Source organism: Vipera berus (genome assembly GCF_964194415.1).
Source record: "Vipera berus genome assembly, chromosome: 6".
NCBI classification, from domain to species: Eukaryota; Metazoa; Chordata; class Lepidosauria; order Squamata; family Viperidae; genus Vipera; species Vipera berus.
In genome coordinates, this window is record NC_138208.1 from 10,603,899 (window position 1) to 10,624,719 (window position 20,821).

At 41.2% G+C, this 20,821-nt stretch overlaps 1 protein-coding gene across 2 annotated transcripts in view; it reads left to right on the top strand.

The window, feature by feature from the left end:
* ELAPOR2 (endosome-lysosome associated apoptosis and autophagy regulator family member 2) overlaps positions 1-20,821 on the top strand; it is a 108,771-nt gene that overhangs the window by 58,141 nt on the left and 29,809 nt on the right. For both annotated transcript variants that reach the window (XM_081331542.1, XM_081331543.1), the window contains exons 5-11: positions 115-201; positions 2,127-2,232; positions 6,250-6,402; positions 8,571-8,659; positions 11,777-11,957; positions 19,246-19,374; positions 20,202-20,292. In XM_081331542.1, the coding sequence (XP_081187668.1) occupies positions 115-201; positions 2,127-2,232; positions 6,250-6,402; positions 8,571-8,659; positions 11,777-11,957; positions 19,246-19,374; positions 20,202-20,292 (836 nt within the window). The remainder of the gene's footprint in view (positions 1-114; positions 202-2,126; positions 2,233-6,249; positions 6,403-8,570; positions 8,660-11,776; positions 11,958-19,245; positions 19,375-20,201; positions 20,293-20,821) is intronic.

The following is a 20,821-nucleotide window of genomic DNA, read 5'->3' on the forward strand; positions in this document are numbered from 1 at the left end:
ACTTTATGACAGGGCAAGGATTATGGAACTGCAAGTGAAGGTTGCATAAATTCTAATTGTGTGTTTGCCTTGATCGACAGCCTGGTAACTCTTATTATTTTGTTTAATCGTCAGATTCAAAACGACCAGTGTCAAGAGATGGACTCCACCAGTGATAAATGGGTGAAATTAACAGATAATGGAGAATGGGGTTCCTATTCTGTAAGTGCAACCTTGTGTGGCTTTAGTTGAAAGTTGTTGGTCTTTCAAAGCAAGACTTTTTTTTTAAGACAAACTTATGTTGAGCTCATAACATCCCAAAGAGGTCCAGCCTATATTCCTAGATGAAAATGATTTATGTCTGGATCTGACCATTTGTGCCCTGGCTTGAAAATATTTCAGAGTTTTCCCAGTGACAAATTTTGTGGTCAGATGTTCTGAACTCAAATTATTTTGATCTTAAAACCTTTTGTGGGTCTCTATTATCTCATGGCTGAATAATGGAGTTCGGCAGCCCAAAAGCTTATGTTTTTCTATATTATTCATCCTTCCTTTTTTTTTCTTTCCTGGGTTCTGTGTAACTACCAGTAAACTTGTCAAAATCTATTAATCACAACTTGGCTAATCTTAGTGCATAGCGAATAGGTTGACCTATTCTCCAAAGGAATTGAGGCAGTGGTGGGATTCAGTCGGTTTGCACCAGCTAATTTTTTGTTGCCCAGGCCCAGAATGGACTTCCGGAAGCAGCATCCATACAGAGAACGAGTTTGAATCCCACCACTGAATTGAGGGCAGTAACAGATTGGGTGACATTTCCTGACAATTAACCACTGGAACAGCATGCCTCCAGAAGTTGTGAGTGCTCCATCACTGGAGGTTTCAAGAAGAGACTGGACAGCCGTTTGTCTGAAATGGTTGAGTAGGGGATTGGACTAGAAGACCTCCAAGGTCCCTTCCAGCACTGTTATTCTATGAATAGTCTCACCTCTGCTGGTTCACCTGGACTGAAGAAGTCATTCATTGACCAGGCTTATGCATTGCACTAAGCCACAAGATGGCCAGTTCATTTTGTGACTTAGTGGCTTAGTTTTTTATTTTTTTAAAAAATAATCCATGCCTTTGAATGATGCCATTGATCGATTAAAACAGCATTTAAGGGAGAGCTGCTTTAGTCTTTATAAGCAGTCTCCTAGAGAAGTCCAAATTTCCTTATTCACAGTAAAAGGGGTTCTGTTCTGAGATTTTGTGTGTGCGTGTGTGTGTGTGTACTTTTCAGAACTGCAGAGGGAAACGTTGCATAAAATGCCTGAATGAACGAGATAGTCCCTTTTTAGTTGCACACCAATGCCTTATCGCACACTGAAAACATTTTTGAGCTGAGTAAACAGGGCGAGGCTTACCTTTAAGAAAGGAACACTTTTTCCTCTGTGCTTTGAGGTGGGGGTGGAACAATTGTATTGTGTATGTGCTTTAAAACTGGGTTGTCACTGTGTTTGGCTCTACCATTAGTTAGCCAATTCCTTCAAGGCACTTCAGCAAAACAAGATGTGGGCACTCATAACTTCACACCAATCTGCTCTATTTTTTTTTTTTTTAAATATTTCCTTCTACGAGCATTTAGCTAGTCAGAGATTTATACTTGCCAGGAAAATAACCTTTAATTGTATCTTAACTTCTTTCTCTTACATCCACTCTCTTCCATGCTTAGTTTGCATTAAAGGCAGCCTGGTGCAGCTACTCACTTTGCATCCACAATTGAGCTCAAAGTTTCTGTTGCTAAGCGAGGCAGTCCTTAAGTGAGCTTTGCCCCATCTTACGGCCTTTCTTGCCACAGTTGTTAAGCGAATCACTGCAGTGCTTAAGTGAGTAACCCGGTTGTTAAGTGAATCTGGTTTCCCCATGGACCTTGCTTGTCAGAAGGTCTCAAAAGGACCTGGGGACACTGCGACCGTCATAAATACGAGCCAGTTGCCAAGTGTCGGAATTTTGATCACGTGACCCTGGGGACGCTGCAAAGGATGTAACTGTGAAAAACGGTCGTAAGTTACTTTTGTCAGTGCTGTTGCAACTTCGAACGGTCGCTAAATGAAATGTTGTAAGTTGAGGACTGTCTGTATATCTATATACTGCTGTTCCTTTCTTCCCAGGTAACGCTGAAGTCAGGAACTAATATCTTGTACTGGCGAACAACCGGGATACTGATGGGGTCGCAGGTGGTGAAGCCCGTCCTTGTGAAAAACATCACAATTGAAGGTGACCATTTTCAGGGCATCCGTGCAATGTTCCTGCAGACTGCAGAAATTAAACTCAGCTTGTGAGAATCTTCATATTTGCAGCTGGAATGGGGGATGTATAGGGGAAGACTTAACATGAAAACGCGAAGTTTCTGATTTCTTTTTCTTACTTTCCCACTCTTATATTTCTCTGAGGGAGCTGGGAGGTTAAGAAATAGGAAATATAAATAAATATTTGCAGTGGCACTTAAAATAATAATAATAATAATAATAATAATAATAATAATAATAATAATAATAATAATAATAATAATAATAATAATAATAATAATAATAATAATAATAATAATAATAATAATAATAATAATATACTAGCTGGGTTAGTGCAGCAGTTTTGTGCCTGAGTTAGTTACTAGGAAATTTGTCAATCTGAGTGTTCAGTTGACTGAGTTTGCTTTATTTTGCTTTATTATTGCTTATTATTGCTTTATTATTGCTTTATTTATTTATTATATTGCTTTATTATATATTTATATGTTTAATGAATAAAAGTTTAATAATAATAATATTAATAATAATATTAACAACAATCATAATCATAATCATAATCATAATCATAATCATAATCATAATCATAATCATATACTAGCTGGGTTAGTGCAGCAGTTTTGTGCCTGAGTTAGTTACTAGGAAATTTGTCAATTTGAGTTCAGTTGACTGAGTTTCATGTTTAAATTAATAATAATAATAATAATAATAATAATAATAATAATAATAATAATAATAATATGATGATGATGATGATGATGATGATGATGATGATGATGTATACTAGCTGGGTTAGTGCAGCAGTTTTGTGCCTGAGTTAGTTACTAGGAAATTTGTCAATCTGAGTGTTCAGTTGACTGAGTTTGCTTTATTTTGCTTTATTATTGCTTATTACTGCTTTATTATTGCTTTATTTATTTATTATATTGCTTTATTATATATTTATATGTTTAATGAATAAAAGTTTAATAATAATATTAATAATAATATTAACAACAATCATAATCATAATCATAATCATAATCATAATCATAATCATAATCATAATCTGAGTCTTCGGAGAAGGGCGGGATATAAATGGAATTAATAATAATAATAATAATAATCATATACTAGCTGGGTTAGTGCAGCAGTTTTGTGCCTGAGTTAGTTACTAGGAAATTTGTCAATTTGAGTTCAGTTGACTGAGTTTCATGTTTAAATTAATAATAATAATAATAATAATAATAATAATAATAATAATAATAATAATAATAATAATAATAATAATAATAATAATAATAATAATAATAATAATAATGATGATGATGATGATGATGATGATGATGATGATGATGATGATGATGATGTATACAAGCTGGGTTAGTGCAGCAGTTTTGTGCCTGAGTTAGTTACTAGGAAAACAGTGACACCTGCTGGATAGAAGTGAATCCACAGGGAAAAACAGTAGCTTTGTTGATTAAGAACTTGGGCCAGTGAACAACCAAAATTCACACTGAAGCAACACCTTCATGAGGACAACCCGTGATTTATAGAACAATAGGTAGAATAATATCATTAAGCAAAAACAGTTGCTTTTTTGTAGAACAGCAAGAAGAAAAGAAGTGCACTGGGTGGGGAAAATGTAGCTTTTAAATTATGTGCAATTTGTAGGTTGGGCAAGTGCCAAAAAATATGGGAGCGATCTGCAAACTTGTTGATCGCAATTGACGAAGTGGATCACCCCAAGTGTTTTTTTTTTTAAAGATGTCTTTAAAAGAGGTAAAGGTCTGGAGCTGCACTTTCTGCATGGCTGTCTCCCAGTAATTTCTTTTCTTCCCTCCTCAATCCCTTTTGAAAACTTCTTGCCAAGTTTCTGAGTGACTTGAAAGTTGGCACTGAGGGCAAGAAAAGACGTGCATCATTAGGTGTCAGAGGAATTCACCGAACTTTATTCTTTAGCTGTTTTAGTCTAAGACAGGTGAGTACGTACACTTAATAGTACGTACACGTTTTAAACAAAGTCAGTATGTTATTTGTGTTCGGTTTTTAAATGCATCCTCCACCGTTTACAATAAATTAAAGGAAACTGCCTACCACTGCAAAGAGGTTCTGGCTTTCTTAAACTTAGCACAGTAGCAGAGTGTATACGAAGAGGGAAAGAATTCTGCTTGATGTCCCAAATAATCTTTTTTTTGCTTTATTATATATTTATTTATCGGAGTTCTTGTGACTGTCCAACTCCAGGAAGACTCTGTGTGATGCACAATAGGTCCAATCCGTCTATTAAAAGCATTGCAAGAAGCCTTGGATTGGAAAGGGATAATATCAAATATGCAGTTTTACGTAAGGCACCGAGCTAAAAACTGGAAAAGTGGGAGTTCTAGTTCTACCTTAGGCATGAAAATCAGCTGGGTGACCTTGGGCCAGCCACACCCTCTCAGCCCTAAGAAGGAGGCAACAGCAAGCCACTTTTGAAATCTTACATAGAAAATTGCTGGAACTGGGTATGTCTAGTTTAATGAAGAGAAGGGTGAGGGGTGACATGATAGCAGTGTTCCAATATCTCAGGGGCTGCCACAAAGGAGAGGGAGTCAAGCTATTCTCCAAAGCGCCTGAAGGCAGGACAAGAGACAACGGATGGAAACTAATCAAGGAGAGAAGCAACCTAGAAGTAAGGAGAAACTTCCTGACAGTTAGAACAATTAACCAGTGGAACAACCTGCCTCCAGAGGTGGTGAATGCTCCAACACTGGAAGTTTTTAAGAAGAGACTGGACAGCCATTTGCCTGAAATGGTATAGGGTTTCCTGCCTGAGCAGGGGGTTGTACTAGATGACCTCCAAGGTCCCTTCCAACTTTATATTATTATTATTATTACTATTATTATTATTATTATTATTATTATTATTATTATTATTATTATTATTATTATTATTATTATTATTATTATTTACTTGAGCATGCACCTCTCCCAAAACCAAATAATTTAACCTGCTCCTGTCAGGTTAACAGACACTGTAATAAACCTTTGGCTAATCCAAGAATGTTCTAGGTAAATAGAATTTTGGATTTTTTTAGCATATAAGGTTTTTATTAGTTTTAATGTACAATACAATGAAAATGCAAAAGTAAATAGCGGAAAAGATGGGGAAGGGAAAATGGAATAGAAAAGTGAGGGAAAGAAGAAAAAAAGAGGCATTGACTTCTGACTTCCTTTGGTGCAGTAAAATAGCGTATTAACATCAAACCTTTACTTTTACTTTTCTTTTACAAAATAATATAAACTAGCCATAACATCAACTCTATCTAATCGGTAAAGCCCAAAATGAATATTTCATTTTTTTTTCACCTCAAGCTTAAAGTCCAGAAGTGGTTTCCATATAGCAATAAAGGTATTTGTATTGTTTTATTTAAGGGACGCGGTGGCTCAGTGGGTTAGGATGCTGAGCTTGTCGATCAAGAGGTCGGCAGTTTGGCGGGTCGAATCCCGAGTGCCGCGTAGCAGAGTGAGTGCCTGTTACTCGTCCCAGCTTCTGCCCACCTAGCAGTTCGAAAGCACGTAAAAATGCAAGTAGAAAAATAGGGACCACTACGGTGGGAAGGTAACCGCGTTCCGTGCGCCTTTGGTGTCTAGACATGCTGGCCACATGACCACGGAGATGTCCTCGGACAAGCGCTGGCTCTTCGGCTTTGAAACGGAGATGAGCACCAGCCCCTAGAGTCAGAAATGACTAGCACGCATGTGCGGGGGAACCTTTACCTTTACCTTATTGTTTTATTTAATCAATACAGTCAATTTAGCCATCTCTGCTGGCTCCAGAGAATTTTGGATTTTGTATGAATTTTGTAGCAAAATAGGGATTGAAATCAGGATAATATTGCTCCAATCCAGCACTATGCCCTCCAAAACACCCCCAGGCACCCAGCTTCATTCTTGCAATTGGAATCTGCTTCCGGGTGGTTTTGCATTTGCTACATGGGCTTTGTCTGTGCTTTCTGTTTTGCAGGGGTGGCCTACACGTCTGAATGCTTTCCCTGCAAGCCGGGCACTTTTAGCAACAAATCAGGTTCCTCCATGTGTGAAATCTGTCCAAGAAATACCTACTCAGAAAAAGGGGCTCGGGAATGCACCAAGTGTCCTGAAGCAACACACTATTCAGGTACTTTTCCCTTCTCCAAGGAGAACCGAATGTCCCAGTTCAGAGTAAGGTGTTCACTCAAAGGCAGGAAACATTGAAGGTTGATTGAAAGATTTAGACACCGGCTTGTTGCAAAGGCAGCGCTTGTTATGACTCAGGACTGGGCACGGAAGCAACGCAGCTGAAGTGAAGGATTGACTCCTTTTTATTGATCCAACTTCCCTCCACCCCCCCCCCCCAAATTCCCACAGTTCACTGCAGTGGCGGTGGAGGTATTCAAATAGGTGAAGAACCAGTTCTCTGCGCGAATGCCGCTTCCGGAAGTCCATTCTGGGCCTGGGCGACAAAAAAATAAAATAAAATAAATACCGGTTCTGCTGAAGTGGTGCGAACCGGCTGAATCCTGCCACCGGTCACAGGGCATCCTTGACGTACGGAGAGTTCACTGGGAGTGCGGCACAACTCGGAGCAGAGCTGTGTTGCTGCGAAGTCACACACGGCCAGGCTAGGCAAGGCAAAGCAAGGCAGTAAGATGTCGGTAACGGCAAGTGTGTGGCTAGAAAAATGCAACACTTCTTCCTGACAAAAGCCCCTCCCCCATGTCACCTTCTTAAATCCTACTCCCCAGGTGAACCTTGTGAGGAGGGGCGTGGCATCCTCGCCCCGAATAGTCAGATTGCCCTGCTCTAAGGAGAAATTTCCTGTCTGTGAGAATAATTAACCAGTGGAACGACTTGCCTCCAGAGGTTGTGGATGCTCCATCACTGGAGATTTGCAAGAAGAGATCGGACAACCACTTGTCTGGAAAGGCATATGTTCTCCTGTTCTAGCAGGGGGTTGGTCTAGAACCATGGTGGTGAACCTATGGCACGTGTGCCACAGGTGGCACACAGAGCCCTCTCTGTGGGCATGTGCGACGTCGCCCCAGTCCTAGGCTTTCAGTTGGGTTTTATAAAACCTTTTTGCTTTAGGCCTCCGCCGCCATGTGCAAAAAAAAAGGTTCAATCAATCAATCAATTTCAACTTCTCGCGGGGAAAAAAAAGATCTTGCAAAGTTGGAATTGATTGATTGAACTGTTTAGTCCCACCCAGTCTGCCATTACCACCGCAACCACGCCCACCCAATGGGCCATCTCCACCCAATTGGCCACTCCCACCCAATGGGCCATGCTCACCCAATGGGCCATGCCCACCCAGCACCCAACGATATATAAGTGGATTTTGGGTTGCAGTTTGGGCACTTGGTCTCTAAAAGGTTCGCCATCACTGGTCTAGAAGACCTCTGAGGTCTCTTCCAGCTGTTATTCTGTCTCTTGGTTCTCCCCACATGGAAGATAGAAAAAAACCCCTGCCTTCAGTAGTTTAGGTCAGGGGTTTTCAACCAGTGGTACGGGTACCACCTGTGGTACGTTGGCACCTGGCAGGTGGCACGCAACCCTCCTAGAAAAGTAGCAGGGGAGGGGAATGAGCTGAACCGGTGGCAGCACCGCACAAGACTGAGCGAGAGACGGCTGGAGCTGCAGGGCTGTCAGGGCTCAGTGGAAGCACCAGGATCAGCACCAGACTCCAGCTGGAGCTCGGTGCTGATCCCGGCACATCTGCTGAGCCCAGAAGAAGCGCCAATCAGCTGGAATGTTGCAGCATCTCCAGGGTCTTGTGATTTACATTCAGATGCTTGGCAACTGATTCATATTTATGACGGTCACAGCGTCCCAGGGTCATGTGAAGTGACCAAAACCTGCTGCAACCACCCAGCAGATGGGGGGGAGGGGGGAATAAAAACCAACCCCCCTCCCCACACACACACCCCCGCTGCCAATCCTCAACAGAAATGCTCACAACAAGGAAAACCTCGGACAGGAGGAAGAGCGCCGCCGGGCGGGCAGGCAGGTGTCTTGCTCGGCTGTGGCTTGGGGGGCACTTTTTTCAGTGCCATTGTAACTTCGAACAGTCACTAAGTGAACTGTTGTAAGTCAAGGATTACCTTTACTTCATCACTTTTTTCCTTTTTTCTTTTTTTGGTCATGAAGTTTTTGACACCTTGCTAGGCGACTGGTGGTCCTCGGATGTTGCCGTATCCTAAAAGTGGCACAGTGGGTGAAAAGGTTGAAAAGCCCTGCTCTAGTCTGGTTTAGGCCTCATGTCTGCCAGGCAAGCTGGGTCTTACGCTTCTCGTCTTTTACTTTCAGATGAAGGGTCAGGCCAATGTCTGGAACGCCTTCCTTGCTCAAATAAAGACTTTTTCCAGATCCATACTCCGTGTGACTGGGAAGGAAAAGTGAGTTGCCTCTCTCCCCCGGCTCCTAATCCTAAATCTTCCCAATCCGTTGCAGTGGGTCACGCGTAAGAAGTCTTCACGCAGGAATGTCTGAATGCTGCCTCTCCTTTTACCAAGGAGTTGCTTCAGTGCATAAATATCTTTGGCTGGGCTGAACTCGGCCTTTGTCCTGGAGAAGAGTAAAATGGCTTCAAGCACCCTGTAGTTACCACAGATCCGGTTTCAAGTGTAATGGCAGGAAGCCAATCCATGCCGCGATGTTATCAATAGAAGAGAATATTTGTAGCTCAGGGTTGGACAGTGGGGTCCTTGCTGCTCTCTGAACTCGGTTGTTCTTTTGCAGATGTTTCATGACTCAACTACGTCATCTCTTCAGTGTTAGAAAGGACCAAACCCTACTCCCTTCTAGCACTGATGATGTTACCTAGTTGGTTCATGAAACATCTGCAAGAAAGCCACCAAGCTCAGAGACCACCAAGGATGCGAGAGTCCTCCTCCTCCTCCTCCACCTCCTCCTCCTCCTCCTCTTCTTCTTCTTCTCCTCCTCCTCCTCCTCCTCCTCTTCTCCCTTCTAGCACTGATGATGTTACCTAGTTGGTTCATGAAACATCTGCAAGAAAGCCACCAAGCTCAGAGACCACCAAGGATGCGAGAGTCCTCCTCCTCCTCCTCCTCCTCCTCCTCCTCCTCCTCCTCCTCCTCTTCTTCTTCTTCTTCTTCTTCTTCTTCTTCTTCTTCTTCTTCTTCTTCTTCTTCTTCTTCTTCTTCTTCTTCTTTCCTTCTCCTTCTCTCTGCAAACCTCACTCCTTTTCTAACACTGATGATGTTACCTAGTTGGGTTGTGAAATGTCTGCAAGAAAACAATCAAGCTCAGAGAGCACCAAGAACTCCAGAGTTCTCCTTTTCTTCTTCTTTTTCCTCCTCTATCCTCCTCCTCCTCCTCCTCCTCCTTTTTTTGCCTCCTCTTCTGCCTCTGTCCCCTCTTTCTTTCCTTCTCCTCGTCTCTGCAAACCTCACTTCCCTCTAGCACTGAAGACGTTACCTACTTGGGTCACGAAACGTCTGCAGGAAAACCACCAGGCTCAAAGCATCACAGTTCTTGATTTTTCAAGTAATGCACAAACAGTTCAGCATTAGGTTTCCATGATGTTTTCAAGCATACTTTTCAAGTATACTGTAACTTAGTCCTTACTCACTCTGTTCCCCCTTCCTGCTTTGGTTTTGGTAGCTCTGAGTAAAAAGGTTCCCACTCTCCCATCAAATGTCGACTACACTAACCTATCCGACAGATACTGGTTAAATATTGTGTGGGAATGTTCAACATCCAGACACTTCTTCAGCACCATTGACACATAGTGGTATTGTAAGGGCCCACCTCAGCTAACCACCCAAGAAAGCAGAACTCTTGAAACAGGCATTGTCTCAAAAGGAAACTTTTATTAAGGGGTTAGTGACAGTAGGGAAGTCAAGGCGAGATCTGGGGAAAATCCCGCTCAAGTGGTACAGTAGTTAAACCAGCAATATTCCTCCTCCCACTAAAGTCATAATGTCCATTTGAAATCCAGCCGATCCACAGGTGGCAACGATGTGCGGGCAACTGGCCCAGTTGGCGTGCATCTCAAGGTCTTCTCCAGTTTCTTTTCTCTGTAACCCATCTCCCTGACAAGGGAGACACATTCCTTTCTCAAGTGGATGGAGGCAGGAGAGGAAAAGCAGAAAGCGAAAGTTGTTCCAAGCGAAAGCAAATATCCCACCTTCTCCCCAGCAGAGTGGCAGCCCCCCAAAACAAAAGCACAAGAGGATATATGCAAGGGAAGCCATAAGGATTTGGGGACCTGAAAGGTATCTTGATAGTGATCAGCAGTGGAATGTAACTCACTTGGCATTTGCCTCAGTTGCTAACTTCATTGTGTCTTCTCCAGGCCTACTCTTGGTTTCCAGTTTCTGTTTGGTTGCTTCTTTCCATCGCTTTCTTTTCTGTTCCAGCTGTACCTAAGTAATAGTTGATTTTCTTAAGTATCAGTCTTGCTGTGCAGGTTCTGAGGTGTTGCTTGATAAAAAAAATACAGGATGTTGTGATTCAGTGTCAGCCTGTGCTCCCAGCAGCTGAGTCTGATGAATCTGAGGAGGAGGAGGAGGGGTTTGGAGAGCTTTTGGTGGCAGAGGGAGGCTCTGATGCACTGCAGGACTCTCAGCTTGGTCCCTCCAGTCGTGTTCCTCATGAGGCTCAGCTGTGTGAGTACGAGGTGTCAGACTCAGAAGAGTCACAGCTGAATCTGTTCAGAGACGCTAGAAGCAGAAGGCAATCCAGCAGAGCAGAGCAGAGAAAAATCAATGAGGCAACTCAGTGAGAGGAGGAGAAGGCAGTGAGAAGCCAGGCCTTGGGACTGATAATAAAAGGGGAAGGTGTGGGCGGGGCTGGTTGCTGAAGGCAACCATTTGGATACATTCTAAGGGAATCCTGGTCTGTTCTTGCTACTTCTGTTTAACTCTTGTTTGTTGACTCTTGTTTGATATTTTGATTCATTTATCACAGGAAATATTCTGTTGCTTTTTTGTTTGAACCGTAAATAAATTTGGGTTGGGTTTTTCCAGCCTATTGACTGTAAAATGGAAAAAGGGGTTGTCCCTGACACACAAACAGGGCCGGTCGTAGGCTGGAACAGAACACAGGAAACCAAAGGTTGCCTTCCAGCTTTACATTTTTATTCAGCTGAACAAAGACGGGCTCCTCTAAAAGAGAGAAAACTCCAAATGTCAGAAAAATCCCTGTTTTTATACCTTTTTGATTACATAAGCAATCCACCCAGGAAAGCTGACACACATAATATAAAGACTTCACCCTGTAAGGCTGGCACACTATAGATAAGAAACGAGAAAGCAGAAGTCGCTAAAAATGTTCCCTTTTGGGTGTTTCCGTAAGACACCGTATATTCCTGGGTGGGTTAGGATATTGCGTGTTTTCCTTGCTGTCCTTTCATGGCCCTGCATCCATGATTCTGCAAGTGCCCACAGACAGCAGAGCCATCTGCACATATTCACGGTTGATACTTCCTATGCTGTCCCCTAATTCCGGGTCAACAGTCTTAGTTTGATTCTGTGTCTTCTTATTTTCAGACCCAGCTCATGTACAAATGGGTGGAGCCCAAGATCTGCCAGGAGGACGTCTCTGAAGCGGTCAAGCTACCTCCTTCCGGAGAACGGAAGGAATGTCCGCCTTGCAACCCTGGTTTTTACAATAACGGATCATCTTTCTGTGTTCCTTGTCCACCAGGGATGTTTACAGATGGAACTCAAGGTATGAGAAACTGACCGGGATGGAAACTCTGGATTAGCAATAGAAGCCTTCGCTTTTGTTTGCTGTTTTGTTGATGGCACCCACGCGTCCTCATCTCTGTGAACGCAAAACTGTGATATACAACATGGATCTTGAAAGGTTTTGTATCTCTTAAACCAGGCACTTATTACCAACTTTGGTGGACATGCCACAAAGCCAAAAGAGTCTGGTCAAGAATACACATATGGTTAGAGAAAATGACTAAAAAAACATATAGATTTTAAGCCAGAATTATTTTTGTCAGGCATAATTGTAGGAAGCTATGAGAAAGAGTGTATATAGCTAATATTACATGTATTAACTGCAGCAAGAATTGTATTCGCTCAGCATTGGAAAAATTAAGATTTACCAGCAGAGGAAGAGTTAATTATTATTATTTTTTAGATTGTGCAGAAATGGATAGATTGACATTGGAAATGAAAGAGAAAGAAGATTCAGTATACTTTAGAACGTGGGATTCCTTTTATCAATGGCTAGAAAAATGAGAGGAAGGAATTTAACATGTATTAGTAAGTTAAATAATAATAATAATAATAATAATAATAATAATAATAATAATAATAATAACAACAACAACAACAACAACAACAACAACAACAACAACAATAATAATAATAATAATAATAATAATAATAATAATAATAATAATAATAATAATAATAATAATAATAATAATAATGGACTTCCGGTGGCGGCGCGGCGCCGAAGACAGCCTTCCCGGGCTGCCCGCGGCTCAGCTGTTTGTTTTTTCGCCTGAAACAGCGCCGATCAGCTGTTCGGGCGAAATTGAAGCCCCCTCCTCGGGAGAAGAGGAGGGGGTGAGGCCCCAGGTAGGGGTAGAGTTCTCCGGGGCCACCTGAGCTTGGAGCTTGGGCGGCTGAAGGATTGAACTCCCCCGAAGCCTGGTTTGCTCCCAGCTGGCCGGCGTCTCTGCTCCGAACTTCTTGGAGCAGAGCCAGGCGTCTGCGAACCATCCCTGCCTGAAGAAAGGACTATGATTTAAAGGAGCAGGCAGAGCGGTACAAGAGGTAAAGATGAAGAGGATTATTTTACTATACTCTCTAGCTTTTTGGACTTTTTAAACTTTAAGTGAAAGTGCGTCATAACTGAGGACTAAAAGATGGCGGCGAAACCTCCCCCTAAAACTCTTCGGAGCGGTGGATCTTCGCCGGTGCAACAATCATCACTACAGGCGTTACACCCTCCTGAAGTGCTGACATCGAAGGATTTACGAGATGCTCTGGATAAACTTTTGGAATCAATCAATCAATCAATGGGTGATAAATTTGCACAGATGGAGGAGAAATTGGAGAAATTGGAGGAGAGAATGGAAGAGAGGATGGAACAGAAGTTCAGCGTGATGAAGGTAGACATTTTGTCTTCAGTGCATAAAGTGGCGGAATGTGTGGAAGAATTAGATGAAAAAATGGATGATCTGGCTCAAAGGAATGCTATATTAGAAGTAAAAGCACGGGAGAATGAAAATGCAAGAGACAAAGTGGAAAGGGAGTTAAGTCTAGCCCAATATTACCAGATGCAGTTTGCTGTCAGAATCAGAGGTTTAAAAGAGAATATTAAAGAAGATTTAAAGCAGCTGATTTCTGAGGCTCTTGAAGTGGTATTAAACCAGCCAGCATCTGAAATAAGAGCAGCTATGGATAAAGTGTTTCGGGTGAATTCATGGATTGCCAGACAGAGAAAGTTGCCTAGAGATGTGGTGGTTTATTTTGCAAAAAGAGAGATTAGAGATCAAGTTATACAAGCTGCCTATGATGCTAAAGTGGTGATTGCTGAACAAGAAGTCTTGGTTTTAAAAGAAATTCCTCCAAGGATTTTAAGGGGAAGGAAGGACTATACATTTCTCGTGCATGAGCTTAAGCAAAGAGATATAAGGTTCAGATGGGAGATTCCAGATGGGCTGATGGTGATGCATGAAGGTAAAAGGTATCGGCTGATTACTGTGAAGCAAGCGCGTGATTTCTACAATAATGTCTTAAAAGCAACCCCATTAACACTTCTGGAAGCTGGAAAGGGATCGGGAGAAGGAGAACATCAAGAGGATGAAACAGAGGAAAGTGGTGTTGGAGGAGATCAAGTTACAACTTCTCTGGATGATCCTAGAGAGCAAAGAGTAACGCGTGCTGCTTTAAAACGAGCAAAGAAAATAAAAGAACAAGATCAGCAAAAGTCTTCAGATTCTTCACAACGTACATATAGTCAAGCTGTGGGAGGAGCACGGCCTAAAGAACTTAGTCCTATCAAAGCTGTGCTCCAAGAGCTTTTGGAGGATATGCATGGCAACTAAATTTCTAACCTGGAATGTTAATGGACTAAATTCACCGCAGAAGAGGAAGAAAGTTTTTCAATATTTAAAACAATTTAAGATAGATGTTATATGTTTGCAAGAAACGTATATTAGACTTTTGGATCAAAAGCATTTATTGAACTCGAGACTGGGTACGCAATTTGTTGCCTCTGCAGAGAATAAGAAAAATGGAGTGGTTGTTTATGTTAAAAGTGCCTTAACAGCAGACTTAATTGAAGCAGATAAACATGGAAGATATGTTATGATTGAGCTGTTGTTAGAAGGTAAAAAGACGCTTCTAGTTGGATTATATGCACCTAACCAACAACAAGCTGATTTTTTTAGTTTACTCCACACAAAGCTTACCCAGTTGGATTATAAATCTTTTATTTTTATGGGAGACTGGAATGGTGTTTTGGATGTACAGTTGGATAAGGCTGGAGCTTTTAAGCGCATTCCAAGTCATGCTAGACTGCCTAAATCTTTTTTTGAAATGAAGGATGACCTGGAATTGCGAGATATTTGGTGTGAGAGACACTTACAGGAGAAGGATTATACTTTTTATTCTGACAGACACCAATCTTTTTCGAGGATTGATTTTATTTTGTTGACTAATGATTTTTTTTTGAGAACTAAAAAGGTGAAGATTTGTGCAAGAACTATTTCTGACCACAGTCCAGTTTGGTTGGAGATTGATAAGGAGAAAAGAGACAGGCGCTCGTGGCGCGTAAATGAGAATTTGTTTAGAAATCAGAGAAACGTGGAAGAATGTAAACAGCGGATGAAGGATTTTTTTGAGATTAATATGAATAAGGGTACCTCTATGGACATGGTTTGGGATGCTAGCAAGGCCTATATGAGAGGGGTGTTGATATATATGAATAATAGACATAGATGTGCAGTGGAATTTAGAAGGAAAGAATTGGAGAATGAAATAAAGGAAAAAGAAAAGGCTTTGATTTTGAATCCAGAGGATGTGAAGCTCAAGGAGGCTATTAGACTGCTAAGAGGACAATTTGATAAATTAATGGCAGATCAAGTGGCAACCAATCTGCGGTTTTCTAGGCACAATACTTTTTGCAACGCTAATAAACCAGGCAGATGGTTAGCTTATAGACTGAGGAAAAAACAAAGGGCCTCTAATATAGATAAGATTGAGTATAAAGGAAGGGTTGTGTTTCAACAGAATCTTATTAAGGATACTTTTGTGGATTTTTATTCGAAATTATATACTAAAGAGGAAATTAATGTAAAAGATATTGATATATATCTGGAGAATGCTAGCATCCCAGTTCTTACGCAAGTACAAAAAGAGGGGATTAATCAATTGATCACAGAAGAAGAAATTCTTACAGCAATTAAAGAACTGAAGGTGGATAAAGCGCCAGGCACGGATGGCTTGACTGCGGCCTATTATAAAAATTTACAATTTGAGATGATAAAGCCGTTAAAGGAACTGTTTCAGACAATTCAGAGGGGGGGAAAGGTGCCACCGTCTTGGAAAACAGCTTTTATCTCTTTGATTCCGAAGGAAGACCAGGATGCTACTCAAGTTAAAAATTACAGACCGATATCGCTTTTAAATACAGATTATAAGATATTTGCTAAGGTCTTGGCTAATAGACTGATGAGGGTTCTGCAACAGGTGATTCATGGGGATCAAACGGGGTTTATTAGTGGTAGGCAAATGAAAAATAATGTGAGACATATAGTTGATGTGTTAGAGTTTTTGGAAAGGCACAACCAGATCTCTGCAGCGCTAATCTTTTTAGATGCTGAAAAGGCCTTTGATCAATTGAATTGGCAATTTTTGTTGAAAGTTTTAGATAAAATGGATTTTGGGGAAAATTTTTTACAGCCGATTAGGGCATTATATCAAAAACAAACTGCCCGCATTATAGTTAACAATAGCCTGACGGCAGTATGTAATATTGAGAAGGGCACAAGGCAAGGGTGTCCGTTATCGCCCTTGTTATTTGTGTTAACATTAGAGATACTATTGGTTAAGATTCGGAGCTCGGAAAAAATTAAGGGGATACAAGTTGGAGATCAGGATTATAGATTGAGAGCATTTGCAGATGATCTGGTTGTTACAGTGACCCAGCCAGAGAACTCTGTTGTGGACCTGATGGAGATAATAACGCAATATGGGAAGGTTTCTGGATTTAAAGTAAATACACAGAAAACTAAAATTTTGGCTAGAAATATGACAATTTCACAGAAGGCTCTCTTAGAAGGATTAACTGGATTTGAGATTGTTAAGAGGGTTAAATATCTGGGGGTGATTTTGTCGCCCTCTAATACAAAGCTATATAAAAATAATTATGAAAAACTATGGGGGAAAATTCAAAAAGAATTGGAGAGTTGGCAAAAATTGCAATTGTCTTTGTTGGGACGGATTGCAGCAGTGAAAATGAATGTCCTGCCCAAGTTTTTATTTTTGTTTCAAATGATACCGATTCTTAAGAAAGATTCTAATTTGGAGGAATGGCAGCGTGGTATCAATAAATTTGTGTGGGCAGGGAAAAAGCCACGAGTTAAACTTAAGATTATGCAGGATACTCGTGAGAGAGGTGGCCTTAAATTGCCTAATTTTAAATTATATTATGAAGCTGCTGCATTAGTAGGAATAAGCGATTGGATTAATTTGACGCAATTGAGGTTATTAAATCTTGAGGGCCATGATTTGTTGTTTGGCTGGCATGCATATTTGTTGTATGATAAGAAGGTAGATACTGTGTTTAGGATGCATATTTTAAGACAGGCACTGCTGAGAGTTTGGAAGAAGTATAGACATAAGCTAAGCAGCAAGATACCATTGTGGGCAATTCCAAAACACGCAATAGAAAATATACATGCTGGTTTCAAACATGACGTGACTACGTACAAGGAAATTTTAAGTTTCGAAAGGAATGTTTGGTGTTTGAAATCATATAGCCTCTTGCGAGAAGAGAAGGTTGTTCAAACTTGGTTTCAATATATTCAATTACAGGCCAGGTGGAAAGAAGACCAGAAAAATGGATTTATAATGACTGATGAAAATTTGATAAAGCAGATTAGAAATCAGGGACCAGCACATATTAAACGGATATATCTTGCATTGATAGAGATGGACTCGGAAACAGAGCTTGTTAAGGATTGTATGATTAAATGGGCCCAAAATATTCAGGAAGTTATTACAATGGACACGTGGGAAAAGATTTGGGTGAGGAACGTAAAATTTACTCAAGCTCAAAATCTAAGAGAGAACTTTTACAAAATGTTTTATAGATGGCATCTAGATCCTAAAAAGCTTGCAAGTATGTATCCGAATTATCAGCCTAAATGTTGGAGGTGTGGTGATGAAGATGCAACATATTTTCACATATGGTGGACATGTAAGAAGGTTAAGGCTTTTTGGATAAAAGTCTGGTGGAATATGCAGAAGATTTTTAAACAGAGGATAAAGTTTTGTCCGCAACTTTTTTTGTTGGGAATAATTGCAGACGCTACAGTTGTGGACACCAAGCTGATGTTGAACTTAATTACGGCGGCAAGACTTTTGATAGGCCAATATTGGAAGAAAGAGGAACTGCCGACCATAGAAGAGTGGACTTTAAAGGTTTCCGACCTGGCAGAGATGGCGAAGATTTCGGCCTATTTGAAAGATCATTCGCAAGAACGTTATATTATGGAATGGAGAAAATGGATTGAGTTTATCCAGAACAAGTATAGGGTTAAGAAGTTTTATGTAGCATTCGAATAAGTCTTCTTTCGTTTTCTTTTTTCTTTTTTTCTTTTAGTTTTTTATATATATTTAATATTGCTAAGGTTTGTTTTATCCTATATAAGTTAGAGAGTGATGGATTTTAGAATTTATAGTTGTTAGTATATGGTTGTTTATGATTGCTTTTTTTATATATACCTTGTATTTAGCTCTGGGAAGTCGGGGGGGGGGAGGGGGGGAGGGGGGGAGGTAGGGGGGAAGGAGGGAGGGGGGGAGGGGGGGGTGGGGGGGGAGGAGGGAGGGGGAAGGGGGTTTTTTAAAGGAAAACTGTATTTTAAAACTTTTCAATAAAAATAATAATAATAATAATAATAATAAATAATGTTGGAACCCAGACAATAAGTTGCTGATAAAATACTAAGCATTTGTGACTATAAAAAAATTAATAAAAATATATGGGAAGGAAAGATTTTGTGTTTCTTAAAAATAGGAAAACTCTTTTAATCAGAGGCAAAACAGACAGGAAACTAGACTAGATGAACTAAGTCAACTTTATTGTAAGGCTACATTAAGAGATTCTTGCAAGTCTGAAGGTACAAACTTTTAGGTGATTGATTCATTGGGGTGGGTCCTTCTTAAGTGTCTTTCTCTGGCCCTTAAGCACTGGAGGCTTTAGCGTCAACTTCCTTTAGATCATCTAAGGCAGATTAACATAGGGTGGTTTCTGCTCCAGTGTGTCTATTTTGGTTTGAGTCATGAAATGTCTGCAAGATCACCACCAAGCTCACAGAGCACTAAGGACCCCACAGTTCTTGACTTTTCAAGTAATGCACAAACAGTTCAGAGTTTGGCTTCCATGATATTCAGCCACTGCAGTTGTGGTACTTACAAGGTCTTCATGCAAGGGAAACATCATGGTTTCTGGGATGAAGAATGCTGTGGTAACTGAAAGTTAGCTGGCCTGAATAGCCCAAGCAGGATCATCCATGAAGGTCTGTGTCAAGATGCCCCCACAACCACGTGATCTGTGTGGCTCATGTGAAAAAGGTCAGAGCTCTTTGACTGCCTGCTTGTGATCACCATCTTGAAATTTTTGATTATCTCTCTAGGGAGATCTTTGCACCCAAGTGTATACAGATTGGATTTTTGTTGTTGTTCTTATGGTGTCTAATTAAAAATCAAGGGTTTGGGGTTTTTTTTGAAAAAAAAAACATCTTAACTCTTTTCTCCTACTTTAGATTGCAAAGCCTGTCCTGCTGGCACTGAACCAGTGCTTGGACTGGAATATAAATGGTGGAATGTTCTGCCTCTCAACATGAAGACGTCTTGCTTCAATGTGGGGAATTCAAAATGTGATGGGATGAATGGTGAGCTGGTCTTTTTCATTACATTTCCCATCTCTACCGTAGCGTTTCTTCAGATCCCGTAAGAAATGTTGGGTGAGCAAGGATCAAACTAAGCAGGGTGTTGCACACAACGTTCGGAACTTGGCCTGTGCTTTTGCCTTAACAGGAGGTAAGATTTAGCTGTTCTCGTAGATTGGAGATGGTTTTCTCCTGAGCTTTCACCTTCACCCAAGGTTCAGCTATGTCAGGGGTAGGCAACCTCGGCTCTTTTATGACTCATGAACTTCATGAGTCATAAAAGAGCCGAGGTTGCCTACCCCTGAGCTCTGTGATTAGGAAAAGCACGTTCAACTGGGAGCCAAGGTAGACCTTCCTTCTGAGGGACTTAGCAGTCCCTGTCAGAGGAGAACATTTCATCTAAGATGCAGCCATTGTTTTTAAGGTGGAGAAACGGGCCTGCTATTCTTCTTGGAGTCTCCAAGGTCCCATTTCTTCTCTTAAAAAATCAGCAGCAGTTCCCACAAGCTGGCTACACCCATTCTGGTGGCTCACCGCATCTTCAAGTTGTCTTTTGGTGACCAGAAGCTTAGAGATGGCCTCTGCTTGGACCTCTGGCAAGTGGGGTCACTTGCATGATCAGCGATTCCTCTTCATAACCATTTATCAATGTTCATTGAAGTCTACCATGGCAACCCGTAGTTTCTGTACCTACGGGCAAGGGATGTGTGTATGTGTGTGTGTTTGTGTAAATGAAAGTGATTGGATTTAGGGAAGATGCTGGGTCTCGATTTGTTTACATGTTCAAAATTACGTATGATCTACCTTTAGATGGGATTTTCCTTTTTCAGGCTGGGAAGTTGCTGGTGACCACATCCAGAGCGGGGCAGGAGGCACAGACAACGATTACCTCATTGTGAACCTCCACATACCAGGATTTAAGTAAGGAACAGTGTAATTTCTGTTGGCTGTGGGAAGGGGATTATGCTCCAATTTTTTAGTGCACTCTTAAGATGAAACCTGTCAAACGTGGATGTGATGCAGTCGGCATCCTTGTTATAGTATGCTTTGTTTGTGGTTTAAGAAGCATAATTTCTTTATGTATGTAAAGAAGAAGGGCTATGTGATTTGGGTCTGGCTACTCTAAGGAAAAGAAGAAATAGGGGAGACATGATAGCAGCGTTCCAGTATCTGAGGGGCTGCCACAAGGCAGAGGGGGCCAAGTTGTTCACCAAAGCGCCGGAGGGAAGGACGAGAAACAATGGTTGGAAACTGACCAAGGAGAGAAGCAACCTGGATTTAAGGACAAACTTCCTGACAGTGAGGACAATCAACCAGTGGAACAGCTTGCCACCAGAAATCGTGGGTGCTCCATCACTGGAGATCTTTAAGAAGAGACTGGACTTCCACCTGTCTTGAGATGATATAGGTTCTCCTGCTTGAGCAGGGGGCTGGACCTCCAAGTCCCTTC